The sequence below is a fragment of the Lissotriton helveticus genome, chromosome 1_2 (assembly GCF_964261635.1).
Source record: "Lissotriton helveticus chromosome 1_2, aLisHel1.1, whole genome shotgun sequence".
NCBI classification, from domain to species: domain Eukaryota; kingdom Metazoa; phylum Chordata; class Amphibia; order Caudata; family Salamandridae; genus Lissotriton; species Lissotriton helveticus.
In genome coordinates, this window is record NC_136058.1 from 97,769,901 (window position 1) to 97,790,792 (window position 20,892).

Below are 20,892 nucleotides of genomic sequence, written 5' to 3' on the forward strand. Positions count from 1 at the left end.
AGGTAATGCAGACGTTTGTCCCCTATTGTAATCCGTCATGCCTATTTTTCTCCCCACTGATTGTTTGTTATCGATTTTTATCGATTATTGCTCTTTGAGATATTCCCTGTCTACAAACAGGGAATAATAGAAATATTCTGCCCCCCTTTGCAGATAGTGAAGGATAGGTAATGCAGATTTTTGTCCCCGTTGTAATCCGTCATGCCTGTTTTTCTCCCCACTGATTGATTGATTGTCTGGACATTTATTGTTCAAGCAATAGTTCTTTTAAGGTATCCTCTGTTTGCAAATAACATAGAAAAGAAATATTCTGTCTAATCTTTACAAGTAGTGAAGGGTAGGTAATGCGGACCTTTGTCCCCCGTTGTAATCTCTCGGGCCTATCTACTCCCCACTGATTGGTAAAACTAGTTCCACCCGGACCATTTATTAGAGGTAGGTCATCTGGCTCGACCAGAGGGCACCCCTAATAAAAAGGACATATGCAACAATAACGAAGTAATAACCGTATCCTGTTAACAGAAGCTTTAGCATGAAACACGCTAGGAAAAAAAGGGAAGAAAGAAATAAGAAAGCAAAATCAGTAGGCCACTGATGAGTTTTTGATTTCGCTACAAATAAGAAAACGTTAGAAATAGCTCACGACGAAACACATGATCTCGCTAGAAATAAGAAACGTTAAGAAATAAGTCCGTAATAAGAAACGTGAAAATGGTGAGAGAAGCCAAGCTTGACATCACGGCAGCCACAAGGCAACTAGGCTTCGCCACCCCTCACTGCTCCAAACATGTCTGTCCCACCGCCTGCCACGCCCCAATAACGGTAACATGAGACAGATACAAGTCAACAGATACCTACCCCCATTCTGGAAACTCCCGAAGTGCAACAGGTTCGTGGCTACGCCCATCCGGAAGACGAGATCTTCGGCACGTGTAGGGCGGGTCCTGCTGCCAGCCGTCGGCCGGAGGTCATCGAGTAAGGTGGGCCAAAAGAGGAGCCGAGGCCGACGGGATCCGGGCGTCCCCTCTTCTTTCTTCAATAATGGCTGCGACAACACGGGGGGGGATGTCTTGCTCATGCCACCGACCCCCCCCCCGCATCTCCTGGTCCAGCCACGGCTTGGTATGAGCTCCCCGTTCGGCCCTGAAGCGGCGCCCTGCAGGCCACCGGGGGGGGATGTCTTGCCTATGCCTCCGACCCCCCCCCCCCTCCTCTCGTCGCCTGGTCCTGCCATCATGAATATTAGCGCCGAGAAAAACGGCGTGGGGTGCGCTGGGAGGGAGAGGCGGCGCGAACGAGCCTCTCCCACCTCCCCAGGTGGAGGCCCCCAGCGGCACCCCCAACGCTCCACTCACTCGACGAGGGTTCGCCCACTCGTAAAATGGCGGTCGATCCTGCTGGAGCGGGCCCGGCGTGGAGAGATGGCCCGGTTGCTTGTTGATTAAGAAATGAGTCCCACAATCAGAAGTGTTCTCCTCGACTTTGAAGATTCTATAAAAGCCACGGGGCCCCCGACCCCCGCAGACACCCCCGATGGGGAATGACTGCCATGATTGCCCGCGGAACGATGAAAATGTAGCCGCGAGACGTCGGCGCTCCCATGCTGACGCCAGCCTCAGTTTGAATGACTAAAATCCTGCAGACTACAGTTCGGACCAGTTCCGGTGAAAACCCAGTATGACCCGGTAGAAAAAAAATTGTTGCCTCCCTCCCCCTTTGACTGATGGTTCATACTGCCGATCCTTTCTGTTGACCTTTTTAACGGAACTTTTGGACTGCCGAAAGAGGCTCTGGGCCAACCATGAGTTGGTGGAGATTTTGACTCTGCCTGGCTGCCTTCAAAATGGCGCTGATACAAATGAAACTTTCAACTCCTTGTTGTACCCTGATTGCTCAGCCTTGGTGTCATGAAATATGTATGCAATTTTTAAAAACACAATGAATTGATATGGGATGGGTACTGATTATGTGTTCGGACAATGAATTGAAGTGAGATGGGTACTGATTGAACATTCGGACAATGAATTGTTGTTAAGTTTTGGCGCATCATGATTATTGAAAGTTCGAATTTCAACACTTATGATACTCGCTCACACTGAAGTTTCGATATGATTTTATTGTACTTGTCGCACTTTTTATTATGAAATCAACGACCACCGACTCCATTAGGTTTTCCACTAATAAGTATCCCCACATGTACAGTTCTGGCCTGCCCACAGGGTTGTAGGCCCGTATTTATGCACCGACATTTTTATTAAAGATTTTTGGAAAAAGCAAACTTAGTTGTCACGTGTAAATTGGTAAATTTCGAATAAATGCCGATATAACTAAATTACAGGTGAAATGGCCCAGCTCGATTAGTTAAGGGTTAAAAAATATAGTGCGCAGAAATATTGCAAATATGAACGGTCCAGGTTTTTGTTGTATGTGTTTTGCATTTTAGTACAGCCTAAAGCAACCGCTAAAGATCCTGGTATTTAGCCTATACGTTATATGCTACCTGTGACAGGAAAGTTATTTAAAAAAAATGCCCCTAAGTCGCCCCAAAGGAGTGCCACCTAACCCCCCCCCCACCCCCCCCTGGTACGAACGACAAACGACCCCGTACCACTGTAGGTTATCACTTTTCCTCAAAGGAGAGCACGAGCCCCCCCACGTTGCACCGACTGCCCTTTTGTTCTGACCCCCCCCCCTGCGCACGATCCGTAATACCACACTTGGGCGACCTATGCTATCCACAGGCTTCCGATAATCATCTCTCCCACACTGAATGGTCCACCTGGGCTTAAACGCCAAGTTGGCAGGGATTGCGTCCAGTGGAGATAGCCCGAGTATGTAGTAAGTAACAGCCTTCTCGAGTTTATGCGCGCTGATGTGTTTTTAAAATGCTGCCCCCGCCCCCCCCCTTCCTTTTTCCCTCTTTCTACAGGTCACATCGGAACGTCGATTTACTTAGCGCTTGGGAGGACAGCCCGAAGCGGAAACTACGAAATATGACTTCGCTTGGCACCCTGAATAATACAACCAGGAATGACGTGCACTAATGAATGAATTCCTACGTTTAACTAAATAGGGAAAGTTTAAGGAATATTCCGAGGTGAGGTTTACCCAAGTACCCTCCGCTTGGAGGACTAGGAGTATTGCCAGTGTTTAAAAACTACTACCTCCTTTCGCACCCTCATAGACATGAAAATCAAAGCTGCCCCATTGTTCTCACAACTGACACCCACTGTTGCCTCAAGCCTGGAAACATCCTAGCCCGACCAGGTTAGTTCTTGACCAATTGCCAAAGGCATATAAGTGTAGATAACTAAAGGCCACCGGTAAAGGCAGCCGACGATAAAAGAGAAGAAAAAGGTAAACAGAGCTTAGGATGCTAAGGATGCGCAGCATACAGGCAGAGATCATTTTGGCCAATAACTGTTCTATGTTTTGTCTTGGATTTTTGTACATAATACATGTACTGTCTCCCCCGCCTGAGTTTGAGTGACATAATACATGTACTGTCTCCCCCGCCTGAGTTTGAGTGCACGTAATGTATGGGTCTACGTCGTCCCTCTGCCTGTGTTTCCGTATTACTTGACCCTTGCTGTTCTGTGTTGTGTGCGCACTGAATGGCCCATTATTGTACACGTCTCTCTCTCTCTCCCTCTCCCTCCCTGTCATACGTGTACCGAATGGTTCGTTTAGAGTGCAGACTCTCTCTCTCTCTCTCTCTCTCTCTCTCTCTCTTCTCTCTCTCTCTCTCTCTCTCTCTCTCTCTCTCTCTCTCTCTCTCTCTCTCTCTCTCTCTCTCTCTGAGGATCCCCCTGTTCCCTCCTTCCTTGTATGGTAACGTTGTGCCCCACCGGCACAAACCTAATTGGGTCTCTTCGAACACAAAGGTGTTCGGCAAAATTGACAGAAACTAAAACGATTGTAACTTGCCATATTACTACCTCTCCTTTCTGCAAAACGATAGAACCCGAGTTGGTAATGAAAGAAAGGACAGGTAAGACGACTGATGTCCCCTAATCTGGCCTTTTTTATAGGGGGGCTATAACGTCAATGGTCTTCTGTTTTTCAGTTCATTAGAAATGCAATCCCTAATGCCCAGATTGCCCCACCCCTCTGCACTTAAGTACGGATGTCCAAAGCGTCCTCGCTTCTCCCGATTGACCCCAGCTCCCTGTCCAAAGCGTCCTCGCTTCTCCCGATTGACCCCAGCTCCATATCAGCTATCCCCTAAGCGTAATTGATGACCTTGATTAACCGTCGCTCCCCAAGAAAAGCATGTTTAACCTCTGCCCCCCCTCTCATGATGATAACACCCCTGCTTGCAAGAGTTAGCCGACCCCGAAGGTAAATGTAAGATTGTCAGTAATTGGGCTAAAAAAGGGCGAGTCTCAACCTAAGGACTCGATTTCGAGTTTGATAAAATACACTGTCAATGGGAGTCCGATTTCTGTCCACGTACGTCACGAATGAACGCCAAATAGGCTTACGAATTCAATAGAAATGACCCTCCTACATACTCCATAAGTGATGACTTCTGACTGTGACTGATGAACATATCCCCCATCTACTTAGGATTGGGGACGGAATTGAGATGTATAAATGTCTTCTCCTGCCAGTTTTTCTAAAACTTGTTTTGTACCCATTCAAAGATACAATCACCGGAGGAGAGGAGCTGGACGTGACGCACAGCCTGGCCACAGATCATGAAGCACGTGTGACCTCGACCAAAGGTGGAATCACAGAGCAACGAGACGCGGGACGAGGCACCACTCTCAAACTCGGCAGATAAAGGAATGAAGGGCTGCCTTGAAGCCCTCGATTTGCTGACCCACTCGTGCCTGAAGTCCCCGTCCCTTTTGAGCCCGACTGATGGGCCTGCCTGCTCGTCATCCTTTGCTCCTTTGGTCCCTTGGTGTGTTCAAAGATCTGATCCCACTCCACCCTCTCTTCCCTCGATTATTCAACAACATCACCCTTTTCGCATAACTTTTGACTCAGAAAAGAAGAGCAACATTTAGATAGAATAAGGTTTTGCCACGGAAGAAGAAAGACACGCAGGTGCCCAGCATGAGGCACCCCTAAGAAGATCAGTTAGGAAACAGGACTGTGATCTAACAGCAGAGGACTGATCGCACCCTGCAACGCGTAAGGATGAATCCGAGCTGGACCTATAGCTCCACCGCCGGTGCTCAACAGCGCCAACGAAAGAAGACGGACTCTGTTAAAAAGACACTGTGACAAAGACCCCCCCCTTCCTGAACTTTCTGCCCACCCCTTCACTAATTGCTTGTATCGAACTGAATTCCTCCCTCAACCATTTTGTGTTGCTTTCAAAAATGTTTCATCGGTCACTCATGTATTTAGTTTTCCAGAAGTCTCACATAGCACTGACAAGACCCGAAGGTATCAGAGCATTTTTACTGTATGTTGATGTCACCGGAGAGAAAGTCTGAACTTGATTCTATAATGTTTCGGAACATTTTTCTTGATTGACCCCGACTAAGTATTATGCCGATCTCTAGACTTGTATGAATAACCCAACAAATGTAAAATCATATGTACCGCATTCCGCCTATCGTATCGACTGTATAGAACTGAACTAGCTTATGTAAAAAAGCAGCGACTGTTGAAAATGGCAATGTATATGTACATAAGCGGCGTTCATTTGTGTTCACTGTACCCCTTGTTGTAAGCAGAATGGATATCACTAAACACTGACTGTGTTATCCCGCCAGCATAGACTCATCCCCCCCATTTCCTCCCAAGAACACCCTTCCCCTCAGCTGACGAGCCCCCTCCAGCTGCACTTGGCCTTTTTGACCTGGTTCCAAGTCCTACGACCAAGCCTCGTGAATGTACACCCCCCCTTTTCCCTGCCCAGCATAACAAAACCGTGATACACCAGCCGAAGTGTCTGATCCTATCGCCTGCCCAACCTTTGATTTGATCATCCCCTCCTGCCCTCGTGTCCTGTAGGAATGTCCGGCTGAGAGATCACAATCTCTTGTTACATTCAGAAGGGGAGGATGACATCTGATCGACTGGTATGGGAATAGGCCTGAAGCTGGGATTCCAAGCATGTTTTTTCCTACTTCAAAGTGTCTTTATTGTAATAAGGAATGTTTGTGCATCATAAACATGTGTATAAAAGACGAAGCCTCAGAGAAACTTGTTAGAGCACCTCCTGAAGACACTATGCGAGTGTCCGAAATGACAGGCTCTCCTCATGAGAAATAAACTCTGTTCTTGTTTCCCTGCTTCCAGCGCCCGTCTCTTTATTTGGTAATTGTTCAAGATGGGAACTAAGAGGCGTCCTGCGCCAGCAGCCTGGGCATCAGGTGTGTTATGGGCTGACTTTTCCACAGATGTATAGCAAAGAAAAATTGGAAATGGAGAATAAAGGTTTAAAGGCAAGAATAAATATAAATAACTATTCCATTCTAGAACTTAATTACTATTTAGAGAATGTGACAGAAGCCAACTATAATTATTTGTTAAGACTACTCACCTAAATTCCTTTGTAAGAACCAAATCCTTATTTTTGTCTCGATTAACCAGCTTAGTTTCTCCTCTAATTTGCTTTTTTTTCTTTCTTAATCGACAGCCTGTTGTGAACGGAATCAACCAGTAGATCCCGGAAGCAAGTTCCCCTTTCCATCCAAAAGTCTGTTCACCCCATAAGTAAATGAAAAAATACAAGGTTAATGAGCTAGCTCTATATTCTGAGTAGGATTTCTACAAAAACACATCTTTGTTTCTATTTAAGTAAGTTTAAATTTTAGAAGCTTACGAAATGTACATTTATTTAAAAACATTTTTAAAACTGCAGCACCGAGGAAGAGTCTCCTCGAATGAAAAAATAAAAAAATCAGATAAAGGAATTAATTGACAGTCTTGAAACTCAGGATTTATTTCAAGACCAGAAAATCACTTAGAACTACAATTACCTATTCATTCTAATCTTTTTGGGACTTACATATTCCAACCAACATAGGATTTGTAATGACATCATTGAAACAAGTAAGTAATAAGCAGATCCCCAAAGCATCAGTACCATAAAAAAAGTTTTCAAGAGCTGCCTGCAAGAACAATGTTTACAATACTACGGAAGATTTGAAAATACAATTACAAGAAAACACCACAACCTGTAGAAGATTGTTTCAAAGGTAATATGTGGCAATGCAATATTGACGCCATTAAAGGGCATGATGCACCATGGCATCAGTAAGTTTTTAAATGTTTTTTCAGTTGCTTCAGCTTTTATTATATATCTAATGAACAGTGTCTCACTTTAAAACTAACCCGCTGCATCACAACCATTCAACTGTGTACTAGAGAAAGTCTATTGTAAATCAATATTTTGAATGCATTACATTAATTTTCATTGGACATACTAGATGTGGTTTACGATGTCATGTTATTTTATTTTGACTTCGTTCAGCACAACTATCACTAATGATTTACGTGTGGATGTAAGAGAGACTAGAATCAGCGTTTTTTATTTCCATCTCTCTAAATCCTTATACAGATCAACAATCTTTTGGACAATACATAGACATTTGGATTACATTCACTCAGATTAATTTTTCAACACGTGTCCCAGGAGGGGATCACTACAAAAAAAGCTATCAACATGATTCTGCACATATGATCAAGTTAATCTAAGGTATACCCATCAAATGTGTGAATCATTTACTGATAACACTGTTATCAGTCTAAAGCCCGGTGGCAGAGGGCTGAGGGCTTCGCGCTGAGCGTTGGGAATTGATTCCTGCTATTTTAAAACTATTTTATCCCCACTGCTGACTGGTAGCAGCTTCATTGCTCGTCCTACCACCGGCCCGCTGATTGCTAGCGGGGACCGGCTACCTGTTTTTTTAAGCCTCACGTCGCCCACCCCGCCCTCCTGACCCCTCCCCCTACTTGTTCTCGTGCATTTAGGCTTGCCTTCTCCCCCTCGCGCGCTGTCTAAAGCCCGGTGGCAGAGGGCTGAGGGCTTCGCGCTGAGCGTTGGGAATTGATTCCTGCTATTTTAAAACCATTTTATCCCCGCTGCTGACTGGTAGCAGCTTCATTGCTCGTCCTACCACCGGCCCGCTGATTGCTAGCGGGGACCGGCTACCTGTTTTTTTAAGCCTCACGTCGCCCACCCCGCCCTCCTGACCCCTCCCCCTACTTGTTCTCGTGCATTTAGGCTTGCCTTCTCCCCCTCGCGCGCTGTCTAAAGCCCGGTGGCAGAGGGCTGAGGGCTTCGCGCTGAGCGTTGGGAATTGATTCCTGCTATTTTAAAACCATTTTATCCCCGCTGCTGACTGGTAGCAGCTTCATTGCTCGTCCTACCACCGGCCCGCTGATTGCTAGCGGGGACCGGCTACCTGTTTTTTTAAGCCTCACGTCGCCCACCCCGCCCTCCTGACCCCTCCCCCTACTTGTTCTCGTGCATTTAGGCTTGCCTTCTCCCCCTCGCGCGCTGTCTAAAGCCCGGTGGCAGAGGGCTGAGGGCTTCGCGCTGAGCGTTGGGAATTGATTCCTGCTATTTTAAAACTATTTTATCCCCACTGCTGACTGGTAGCAGCTTCATTGCTCGTCCTACCACCGGCCCGCTGATTGCTAGCGGGGACCGGCTACCTGTTTTTTTAAGCCTCACGTCGCCCACCCCGCCCTCCTGACCCCTCCCCCTACTTGTTCTCGTGCATTTAGGCTTGCCTTCTCCCCCTCGCGCGCTGTCTAAAGCCCGGTGGCAGAGGGCTGAGGGCTTCGCGCTGAGCGTTGGGAATTGATTCCTGCTATTTTAAAACCATTTTATCCCCGCTGCTGACTGGTAGCAGCTTCATTGCTCGTCCTACCACCGGCCCGCTGATTGCTAGCGGGGACCGTCTACCTGTTTTTTTAAGCCTCACGTCGCCCACCCCGCCCTCCTGACCCCTCCCCCTACTTGTTCTCGTGCATTTAGGCTTGCCTTCTCCCCCTCGCGCGCTGTCTAAAGCCCGGTGGCAGAGGGCTGAGGGCTTCGCGCTGAGCGTTGGGAATTGATTCCTGCTATTTTAAAACCATTTTCTCCCCGCTGCTGACTGGTAGCAGCTTCATTGCTCGTCCTACCACCGGCCCGCTGATTGCTAGCGGGGACCGGCTACCTGTTTTTTTAAGCCTCACGTCGCCCACCCCGCCCTCCTGACCCCTCCCCCTACTTGTTCTCGTGCATTTAGGCTTGCCTTCTCCCCCTCGCGCGCTGTCTAAAGCCCGGTGGCAGAGGGCTGAGGGCTTCGCGCTGAGCGTTGGGAATTGATTCCTGCTATTTTAAAACCATTTTATCCCCGCTGCTGACTGGTAGCAGCTTCATTGCTCGTCCTACCACCGGCCCGCTGATTGCTAGCGGGGACCGGCTACCTGTTTTTTTAAGCCTCACGTCGCCCACCCCGCCCTCCTGATCCCTCCCCTAACGCGTCACCACCTATATAGCCGCCCATTATGTGTCAGCGCAGCGGACGAGCGCAGCGGGCGCGACGTAGGCGCGCCGGAGTTGCGCCAGAGTTAAGCCCGTCTGCGCCCGTCCGCGGCAGACCGGGGCTAGGGGCTACTACCTCTGGCTCTCGCATCCAGTATTCTGCCGCGACTTTGCTCCGACTGCGGGGCCACTGGTCTCTTGATCCCTGCTCTATTCAGCAGATTGCTTTGCTGGGCTGTAACTCTCGCGGTCACGCCTGTCCATCTGGTTGCCCGCCCCCTCATGTGTCGTCGCCTTTTCCCGCCCCACTCATCATTGGTGATTCTCATCCTTCCCCATTATCCATCATATTACTCAACACTAGATCTGCTGTCAAACATCACCATGAACTTTTCACTCTCTTAGATACTGATAAACCCGATCTTTTACTGCTTACAGAAACATGGTTTACTGAAGCTTCCCTCCCCTCCCTCCTGGCTACCCTCCCTTCGACTTACTATGCCATCCGCGCCGACCGCCCTGGTGGGAAAACGGGCGGAGGCGTTGCTCTTATTGCCCGCTCAGATCTCCTGTTTCAAGTCCTTCCTTCTCCCCCCCTGGCCGGAATCGATTATTTGGTGGTCCGCTCTTCCTCCCTTTCCCCCCATCTAGCTATAGTGCTCGTTTATCGCCCTTCTCAATTGACTCCCTCTTTTCTCCCGGCCTTTCAAGAACTACTCGGCACCCTGTCGATCAACTATGCCTCGGCCCTAGTCCTCGGGGATTTTAATTACTGGCCTTCGGACCCTAAGGAGTGTGTGTCTTCCAAGGAATTTTCAGAAATCCTTCTTTCCCTTAACTTTGTTTCTTTTGTCCACTCCCCCACTCATATTCACGGGCACATCCTCGACCAGGTCTGGTCTCTTAACTGCACCCTCTCCACGCTGGTTGTTGCCCCTTGTACCTGGTCCGATCATTTTATTATTTCGTTCTCCCTTAGTCTTTTAGTAACTAAGTCCCCTGTGCACATTAAAAACTCCTGGGCCCGCAACTGGGGCAAGGTCAACCTGCCTGACCTTTCGGCCACACTCCTGGCCTCTCTTCCCTCCCTATCGGGACTTGATTCCGTAGCCCAAGCCTCAGCCATTGACTCATGGCTCACGGAGGGAAGCGATCGTTTAGCTCCTCACCGGCGTACCTCGATTAGGCGCCCTAAAGACGCCAATCGGTGGTTTACCACCGAGCTGAAGGAATTGAAGCTCACCGTTCGAAGGGCGGAACGTAAGTGGAGACTGGATTACTCCCCGAATACCAGGACCCACTTCGTTCACCTCCTGGGGACCTATAAACAAAAAATCATTGAGGCCAAGAAAGCTTATTTCTCGGCGAAAATCTTAGCGGCCGAGAACAAACCAAAGGAGATTTTTACCATCACTCATGATTTGGCGTTCTCGGACCGGACCACACTCAAGCCCCCCCCCCTCCCAGAAACTCTGCGATTCATTGAACTGTTATTTTGTCGATAAAATCACGACAATTAAATCCAACATCCCTCCCCCTTCTCCCTCTTATGTTGACCCCGTCCTTCACCCGTCCCCAGCTACTTTCAATTCCTTTCCTCCACTCTCCGAGGAACTTTTTCTGTCCATCCTCCCGAAAATCAAGTCCGGCTCCCCATCTGATATATGCCCGGCTCATATTCTACGGCAGATTTATGCGGTCTGCCCGTCGCTTCCCCTGGGCTTCCTTAACGATTCACTAGCCCGAGGGGTTGTAACCCCATCGTTAAAAGCCGCTTCTATCGTTCCCATCCTGAAGAAGCCGGGAGCTGACCCCTCTGTGATGGCTAACTATCGCCCCATCTCCCTTCTCCCTTTTTTGGCGAAGGTGCAGGAGCGGCATGTGACATCTGCACTCAGCGCCTTCGCCGAGGAGAATGGGAGGTTGGCCCCCTGCCTGGCGGGTTTTCGGCCAAGGCACTCGACTGAGTCAGTGGTGGTGTCAGTATCAGACACCCTCAGAGAGGGCATGGACTCCGGTAGACCTCAGGCGCTGGTCCTTCTCGACTTGTCCGCCGCTTTTGACACGGTGGACCATTCCATCTTGCTTTCCCGTGTCAGGGCGGCGGGCATAGGAGGATCAGCCCTCATCTGGCTCTCGTCCTTTCTGAGGGACCGGACCCAGGCAGTCCATCTTGGGGAGTTTTCAGCTACCCCCTGCCAGGTCCAGTGCGGTGTTCCCCAGGGTTCCTCTCTCTCTCCTTTACTTTTTAACCTTTACATTGCTCCGCTCATCTTTTCTCTACAGCACCTGGAGGTCTCGGTATTTAATTATGCCGACGACCTCCAGCTCATCTTTAATCTCTCTTCTACACCTGACTCTATCTCCAATTTCCAATCTACTCTATCTTTTATCAGGGACTGGATGAACCTCAACCACCTGAAACTCAATCCCGATAAAACGGAACTTGTGGTGACGGGTGGTTGTTCCAGTCCCTGGAATTCACTTTTCTGGCCCCCCTCGTTTGGTTCTTCTCCTACTCCGGTTTCCTCTGTCAAGACTCTTGGTATTAAGCTCAATAATCAACTCACTATGCACTCCCAGATTGGTTCCGTGGTTTCTTCCTGCTTTCTTACTCTCCGCACCATTCGTTCTATCTCTCGTTTCTTCTCCTTTCCGGCACTCAAGTTAATCATGTCCGCACTGGTCCTGTCCCGCCTGGACTACGGGAACATTCTGTATAATGGCATCCCTCTGTACAGCCTCCGCAAATTGCAATTAGTGCAAAACCAGGCTGCTCGTCTTGCCTTTGGTCTCCCTAAATTCCATCACTCCTCCCCCCTCCTAAAAACTCTTCACTGGCTCCCGGTGCGGGAACGTGCCTTGTTTAAACTAGGCTGTATGGTGTTCCAGGCCAGGACTGGTCTGGCCCCCCTGTTCATATCATCGGCCATCAAGGCTTATGTCCCCGGCAGAGACCTCCGTTCCTCAGCCCAACTTCTCCTAGCGGTGCCCCGCTACCGGAGAAAGAAACAGGGTGGCTCTAAATTTTCCACTCTTGTCCCCTTGTTTTGGAACTCTCTCCCTTTTTACCTTAGGTCCCTAACTGACTATTCCGCCTTCCGTAAAGCTTTGAAGACCTTTTTATTTCCTCAGGTTCTTCCCTAGGTTACTATTTAGCTTCCAGCCGCTGCTTCAGTGACTGTCCCCGCTCAGTGGGCTGTTCTCCTACCTTAGCGCCAAGAAACCGTCTAGGTGTATGCTGCGCTCAACAAATATTTTAAACTTAAACTTAAACTTATACACACGGAAAACGTCTCAGCTTTGTAAAAAATAAATACAATTATATTAAATGTCAAAGAGGGTATGGAGGTTCCTGCTTAGTTCAAACTCAACCAGCCATATAGATGTACAGGTTTATGGGTTGAGTAAGAGAAAGTGGTGGGATGTTATGATTGAAAAGAAGATTAATCAGAGAGTCTAATTCTATGGAATTCAGAATGGGAGAGGTTTACATCATAGGACAAAGGGCAACGTCAGACATAGACACTGCACTGCATGTCCAGAGTGTATATTCACTCTTGGTGTGGCACCAAGTGTATCGCTTTAATGAAGTCATGTGAAGTTCCTTAGTTTTAAAACATTTCACGAATGGCATGGTTTGAGAGGTATTTAGACAAAATATAGAGTCAACTTACACAAATATCGAGTTGTAAATATCGTGACACAGAAATATCGACAGCAAGAATATCGTGGGCAAGAATATCGATTTTGAGGCAAGAAATATATTTTTTGAAAATATAGACATCATTAATATCGTTTGCAAGAATATAGTCATTTAAAATATTTATTTTTTATTTTATGTTTTTTAGTTCTGTAGCGGGTTGTAGGTTTATAGGGGAATAGAGTGGCAAGTCATTTATTTATAATAAATTAATGATTATTTTTTATTTAATAATATTTATCTAATTGAGATTTATAGTGTTAATTGTGGGAAGTAATTTATTATGATTTAATTATTAATTGGTTGTCAATTATTAATTAATTGGTAATTAATTATGGTAATTGTGTAATCATTTTTAGGTGCGAGCTGTGGGGTTTACAGGGGTAAAGGGTAGGAAGTCATTTATTTTTTTTATTAATAATTAGTTAATTATTTTAAATAAATGAAAATATGGAAATTGTGTAATTAATTTTAGGTATGGGTTGTGGCGCTTATAGGGGTAAAGGGTGGGAAGTAATTTATGTTTAATTAATTAATAATTTGTTGATAATAATTAAATAATTGAAAATTAAATATGGAGATTGTGTAATTAGTTTTAGGTGTGCAAAACAGTGATAACAGTTTAAACGAGCGCACAGCAAGTCCAGGTCAAGTCTAGTACTGATTCGTGTGATGGTGCTCAGGAAAAGCGGGGGTGGTTACCACACCTCCAATAGTAAACCACATAGGCAGTTTAATAAACTTTACATTAATCTTCCGAGCACTCAGAGGTTAATAATCAGTCTTTGATGTATGATTCTTCCAATTTTTAATATCCAGAGGTGTCGCCTTGAAACACATTCAAATAATTTTTAAGTATGGATTACCGCAACTAAATGCAACCATACGAATTATAATATAACTTTTCTTGTTTACGCTATAAATGGAACGTGTAGTACTTTACACACTCTGGATTATGTTATAGGTCTATGTGGTGACTCGGGCACAAATTTGTCGGTGTCCCCTTCTTGTTTTTACTTTGAGTCCCCATTATGTGAGGGAATAATGTTGAAATAATTATGCATTTATGTAATTACGTATTAAGACGAGTAAATTACTTAATATGTTATTTGGGTTGCAGCCCTGAAGAAGTCTTGTGTCTGATTAGACTGGACGAAACACGTGTTGGCTGCATTGAATTGTATTACGGATTCGGATTGGAATACATTTGCGTTGGATATTAAAAATTGGAAGAATCATACATCAAAGACTGATTATTAACCTCTGAGTGCTCGAAGATTAATGTATAGTTTTAGGTGTGGGTTGTATGGGATAAAGGGTGGGAAGTCATTTATGTTGAATTAATTAATAATTAGTTGGTCATTTATATTAATTAATTGATGGTTAATTAGGGTAATTGTTTATTTTTTTGAGTGTGGGTTTTGGGTTTATAGGGGTAAAGGGTGCGGAGTAAATTAATTCTACTTTATAAATGCTATTAGTTTTTTAATTGAAAATATATTTTCATTGCATAATACTTTTTTACAGTTTAATTTTAGCTGTGGGTTGTGGGGATTATAGGAGTAAAGGGTTGGAAGTTCATATATTTTTATGTGTTTTAATTTGTTTTTATTATTAATATTTCTTTAATTGATAAATCATTACGTTAATTATGGAAGTATATATTTTGTTAATTTAGTTGTAAATTGTGTGGTGTTATATGGTAGGAAATTAAAAAATAGATATTTGTGTTTCTAAATAACTTAAAAATGACAAAACTTTTGAGATCAAACCCTCCGACAAAGGGGGAAACATTGTGATCTTTAACCAACATCATTATTATAAAGAAACCATGAGACAACTTAATGACAAAGAATGCTAAGTGCCTATCAACAGAACAGATTACTTTGAGTGCATTAAAAATTAACCATCAATACTTGCTGGAACTGCTAGGTCATTGGGCCATTTGCAATAATATTTAGCAGCAAACGCAGATTATAATATTAGAAGATTCTATTTTAAATATTGAACAGGTAGACTTCCAATTCAGGATTTCCAATGGTAGAAAGAAAGAAATATAACAAAGTATGCAGATTGTGTGGTTGCTCACTTTTGAATGCAGGTCACCTCTTAGTTGCATGTCCTGAATTAGAAACCCCTACAACACATTTTCGTTCACTTATTTTACAAAGGAAAAATGTTAGTGCAAAAGCAATGATGAGTTTTATAGTGGAGATTCAATTAATATTTTTTATTTATTTTTATTTTACTTACTTATAGTGAGCAGATACTTGATTAATTTGGCTCGACGTACTGAATGGGTCTCATAAAAAAAAGAATTATTTTTTAATACACATTTGTGATCGTATTTTGGATTTTCCACTTTCATCTATGGAAGCAGCTGGGTGTAAATAATAAATAAATACCCTGAGCGAAGGTATGGGGGAAAATTGATTTGGTGTTAATCCAGTTTACTTTGTTTTCAGAACCAGGATAGGGTAAACTTTTGCCCATCTCTCTGGATAACTCGGAGACCCAAGTCATTAACCCAGAAGTTTGGAAGTGACTAAACTTGCTGAAAGGGTTTACCCTATTACACTTTGTATTTTTCTGTAAATATTATGTACTATACACTAAATTGTTCTTACTCCCCTATTTTAGGATATACTCGCATGTCAACTATAGAGATGCATGTAGGACCCTTCTCGACTTACAAGATAATGAATTAATGTTTCGCGTGGGGGCTTTTTGAAAACCGTTGTTCGAGCATGTAATTTGATGCTTACTGTTTAACTGTATTTTATTTGTTTTATAATGCGGAGATAATTTTATTAAGTATGTTATAAATTTGTGTTTTACTGTATTTTTATAAGACTAAGGGGCTCACTATGATGGTGGAGGGACCGCCACCGCCAGCCGTGCGGTGGCGGGCCCTCCGCCATCTGACAGCAGTGCCCCCCGCTAGATTATGATGGCGAGGAAAATCTTAAGGGAAGCGTAGCGGACGCAAAGACCGTCCGCCATGGTTCCGCAAAGCGGTCCTTTTCCGCACGCCTTGCGGAACCAAAACATAGGGCAGCATTGCAGCGGTGCCTTGCAGGCACCGCCGTAGGGATTACGATATAGCATTCCACCTGTCTTTTCGCAGCGGTCATCCCACCGCGAAAAAAGACAGGCAGAAAAGGATTCGGAGGCCCGAAGCAGGCACCCCTTGTGTTGAGGGGAGGTGGGGTGCACTTGGGGGGTACCTATGGTGCCCCCCTACATTTCACTGCACCAAGTGGCAGGCACCGTGTGGTGCCTGCCATGTAGTGCAGTGAAATGCAACACATGCGATTTTAACATCGCATCGGGTGCTGCTGTTAGCAGCACCTGCCGCAATATTAAAATGAAGAATGCGACTGCCACCATGGCGGTCGCATTCTAATTTGTGTTGCAGGACCGTTGCAGCCATGGCAGACGGTCCTGGTTTAGGATGGTGGACGGAATCCAGGCCATCCGCCATCCTGATGAGCCCCTAAACTCTTTCATGGATATGTTTTTATCCAAATAAAGTATCGATGATGATGACAGTGTTTACCCTATTTATTACATCACACAGAAGGTGAGAGAACATTAAACAAGCATTTGCAATGCAATAGCTCTCGCATTTACCAGAGTTTGAGGTATTGGCATTGTAAATGGAAATAGCTTAAACTCTCGCAAATGTGGAACCAATTGCATTGCAAATACTTTACTTTTACAAAATCGCCCCATGTTGTGCTTTCACATTAATGGCGGCCACGCCCCTTTCTTTAGACGAGCCGCGTCTAAAGAAAAGGGTGCGGCCATCATTAAAGTGAAAGCGCGGTATGGGCGCTTTTACAAAAAAAAGCATTTGTCTGTCAAGCTGACAAACAAATTTGTTTTGTTGCAAAAGCGCCCCATGCCGTGATTTTACTTTAATAGCGGCCACAGACCTTTCTTTAGACATGGCTCATCTAAAGAAAGGGGTGTGGCCTCCATTAACGTGAAAATGTGGCAAGGGGCGCTTGTAAACAAAAGAAATTAATAAATAGGAGGAAAAAATGCACCATGTTCGGACCCGCAAACAAACCAAAGGCGTTCGCCCGTCACTGTGGCATGCCATGCTATTAAAAAAAAAAAAACGTTAGGAGAGAGCATGTCTTGCCTGCAACAGCAGGCAGGTGAAAACCATTTAATAACACACGTAAATGGGGCAGTCCTTATGGGATGTTACAAGATGAGACAAAGCGGTACTAAGGAGGGACAACTGAGCCTATTTACCAATGAAAAGCTAGAGTTTACAAAGGACAATGACTCAAGCCAATTAAAAATAAAGGCAGAGAGTGGGCAGAGCTTCAATGTCATATCTGAATACAGCATGCCTCGCAGGGCAGCGCATGCGTTGCCTAGGCTCAACCTAAAGAAGGTCCTGACAAAGAGTGACAGTAATAATATTACGAATACCATCAGTTGAAAATGATGTCAAATAGTGTTTCAACACTGAAAGGCCTTTTGTGTCACCAAAACCCATCTATGAATCAACATTCTTAAAACCACACTTAGGTAAGAAATTCAAGCTGACTGTTGGCATTCCTACATCATCTTAAAAGTTTAATTTCATGCCTTTGGAAGATTTTATGAACAGTGCAACTTCCTTTAAAAAGTGCTTTCAATTCCATAGAACAAGTATTGCTTCTTACATTCAAAAAGTCAAATGCCAACATTTGTTTTCGGATACACTAGTGCACGTGTTACTTATTAACTACTCCATAAATAAAAAGATGTCATGGTTGTCACGATAAGAAATGCACAGTAATAAACTAGCCTCTTTGTTTCTTAATTCTGTGAAGAACACAAGCTCCATATTTTCCTGCTTTTCATTATCCTTAAGAACAAATAAAGCAGTGTCCACTGAAATCCACGGTGATGGCTGTCCTAAAATAAAATAAAGCAAATCGTAAATGAAGTGTAATATGATGTGATATTGAATACAATAAAGGAGTGAAATTAAACAACAGCTTTGTATAAGAACAGTATGTTATACAGTAACAGTGTTACAAAAACTACACTGAAAGAGGCACAGTCTCAATACATTTTGAATGAAGTTGGAGTGCCGTTTTAAGTTTGGTGGAGTGGTGGAATTCCCAACAAAAGTCATCGGACCCCTGCCCGAGCAAACCTCGGGTCCCGTCACCTCACACACAGGTGGGGAAAGCGCTGGGTTTCTGGCATCAGAGCCCCAGGCGCCTCCGTCACCAGAAACGTATGACCCACCAATACAGGTCTGCCAGGTGAATGTGTCAGAAGAGCTAACCTTTTTAATGGGGGGGGGTTGGGGGAGGGGTTTTCTGACAAATGTTTCTTTCCTGTAACCACCCTGCAAAAAAATAATCAATAGCCCCAGATGTACAGAGAAATACACGGGCCTTTGAGGCCATTGATTATTTCATTCTCATAAACAATCCTGATGCTGAATAGATAGCTATACACTATGGCCTTTCGAGCATTACATTTCTGATGACGTTTCCTGGTGGGGAATTTCTGAAGAAAGTTCTTCCGATGGGTAGAAAAGGGTTTTCTTCTGAAATACCCCACCAGGATACGTAATATATCCTGGGCAGACTTCTGTTGGGCAGGCGTAGGAGGTGCCTCTCCTGCCCCAGTAGAATGCTGGACTGCCCACCCTAACTTAGTCGACTCTCTCAGTCTATCAATATTATTAAGTGCATTCACATTCTAGCATGTCAAAAGTTCTATAAAATTTCACAGCCACTTTAGTTAAGCCTACGACAGGACAGTATGGTGCCTCATTCCAAAAAAGTAGGTTGGATGTTTGCATGTGAATCTACATAGAATAAGCACATTTCAGAACAAGCTCCATCCTCCACTCTTAACACCTCCTTCCACATTCCCTAAGATTCTCAACATCAGTTTCACCATTGCATAGAGATCACTTGCAGTACAGTATGTTACACAAGCTTACTGACTCTTTACTTTTGAAAAGCCACATTTACACAAAAACAATGTGTTCTTCTCCATGTGTGGATCCTTTACAGATTTTAAAGCTTAGAACAGAACACAAAGAACACATCCAATTAAAGCGTGAACGTGACAAAAGAGCCTACAATTTATTTGAGGACTTACTGACTAATTTAGGCATTTCACCTGGATTTAATTCCCAAGATAAGCGCATACCTTGAGTATGATCTGACTGACCCACATAAGTTGCAGGACCATACATGGTACATTAGCTAAGAGGCTAACACTTCCAACTTTCATAGTAATCCAATGAATGAGTAGGCCTTATTAACACTTTATTTTTTTCGTTTTCTCACGATGATGATGGAATGAGAAAAATAGAATCTGATTTATTAGCATCTGTTTAACCACATGATAATGTACATCTTTAGTGATGTACATTATTTATTTTTTCTTGCCTAAAATGCAACAGACATGTATTAACACCTAACAAGGAATTTCAGACTCCCACTATGAAGCATACTTTAAGTGTGAGGCTCTTAGTAGTTGTTTGTGTTGCATGTATTTCTGGTACAATAGAGTAGGCAGTGGTGGGCCTTCTGGCTCAACAACATCTAAATAAAGTACAAAATGTTGTTTTGTTTTGGAAGATTAACAGATCTTTGCATACCATTTATCGCAAACGGCTCACTGGGATCTGTAGAACAGCAATAGGAGTGAACAATGGATTCGACATTGGCTGTTATTAGACCAAACATTAATAGACATAGCATTTGCCTCACCATCCTTTGTGGTAATTTAAGTCCAACTATGAACACACTGGTTTATGGGCTCAAAAAGAATCAACCCTCAAACAGATTTTCTTAACTTAAATAATGGATTACGATAACATTGCAAAATAAGGATCTTACTGGATTTTCCTATCGATTGATGCGCAGCTTTGGAGAGGTTTACAGAGTGCTGTGAGAGAAAAACAAATACATGATGCTGTTCCCTGCAAGACTGCTTATTATCTCAGAGGGCAAGATGTGAAATTTCGAGATGCCAGAAAAAGGCTAGGAAAAAATGGAGGATTAGATAGAGACCATCTGGAAGGAGATAAGTAATGATGATAGAGAACAAGAGAGGTGCCACCCTTGTTTACTTGGTGCAGGAGACCGCAGAAATCACAAAAAGAACCAACCTGCACCCACCCCCAGGATAACTCGAGATTGGGGAAACAAGTGGAAGGAACTTTGCAAAAGACAAGACAGGTTACAATCAAACTGAGAGGGACAGAAAGCCAATGTATCTCTCCTACGTCTCTTCTGCACAGGTCTGCTTCCTGTTAAATGTCAATTTGCCCATTCCTGTTCCATTCCTTTCTGGGTATGACTGAGCTTAGCCTTCTCGACAGTTATTCCTTAGAACTCTATCCACATTCTTCTGGCAATAGAGATAGTAAACAATCTCCTGTGTGCATCACATTTGGCAAGTAGTTGTTTTCTACCTCTAATGTAGATTTTATTGCACAAGTCCTAGTATCCAAAAATCTTCTGAGACAGATTTAATGGCTATTAAACCACTCCTAATAATTATGATTTGCATGTGAGTAAAATGCACCAATGACTGTGGCAGACATTATGCTATTCACTCAATGTGAAGACAAATCAATATATGTATGTGTATTTGTATAGTGTGAACTTATTCGAAAGGTTCACTAATGTACTAAGCCCCAGCCCCTCAAAGGCACCGTGAGGCTTGCAAATCACCTGTCATTCTCTTCCATTCAGAGGGAGGCCAA

At 44.5% G+C, this 20,892-nt stretch overlaps 1 protein-coding gene across 1 annotated transcript in view; it reads right to left on the bottom strand.

The window, feature by feature from the left end:
* Positions 1 to 20,892, bottom strand: part of EFCAB7 (EF-hand calcium binding domain 7) — a 317,322-nt gene that overhangs the window by 105,818 nt on the left and 190,612 nt on the right. The window contains exons 8-9 of the mRNA XM_078669291.1: positions 17,956 to 18,065; positions 6,506 to 6,663 (exon numbers count right to left, since the gene is read on the bottom strand). Coding sequence (XP_078525417.1) covers positions 6,506 to 6,663; positions 17,956 to 18,065 — 268 coding nt within the window. The remainder of the gene's footprint in view (positions 1 to 6,505; positions 6,664 to 17,955; positions 18,066 to 20,892) is intronic.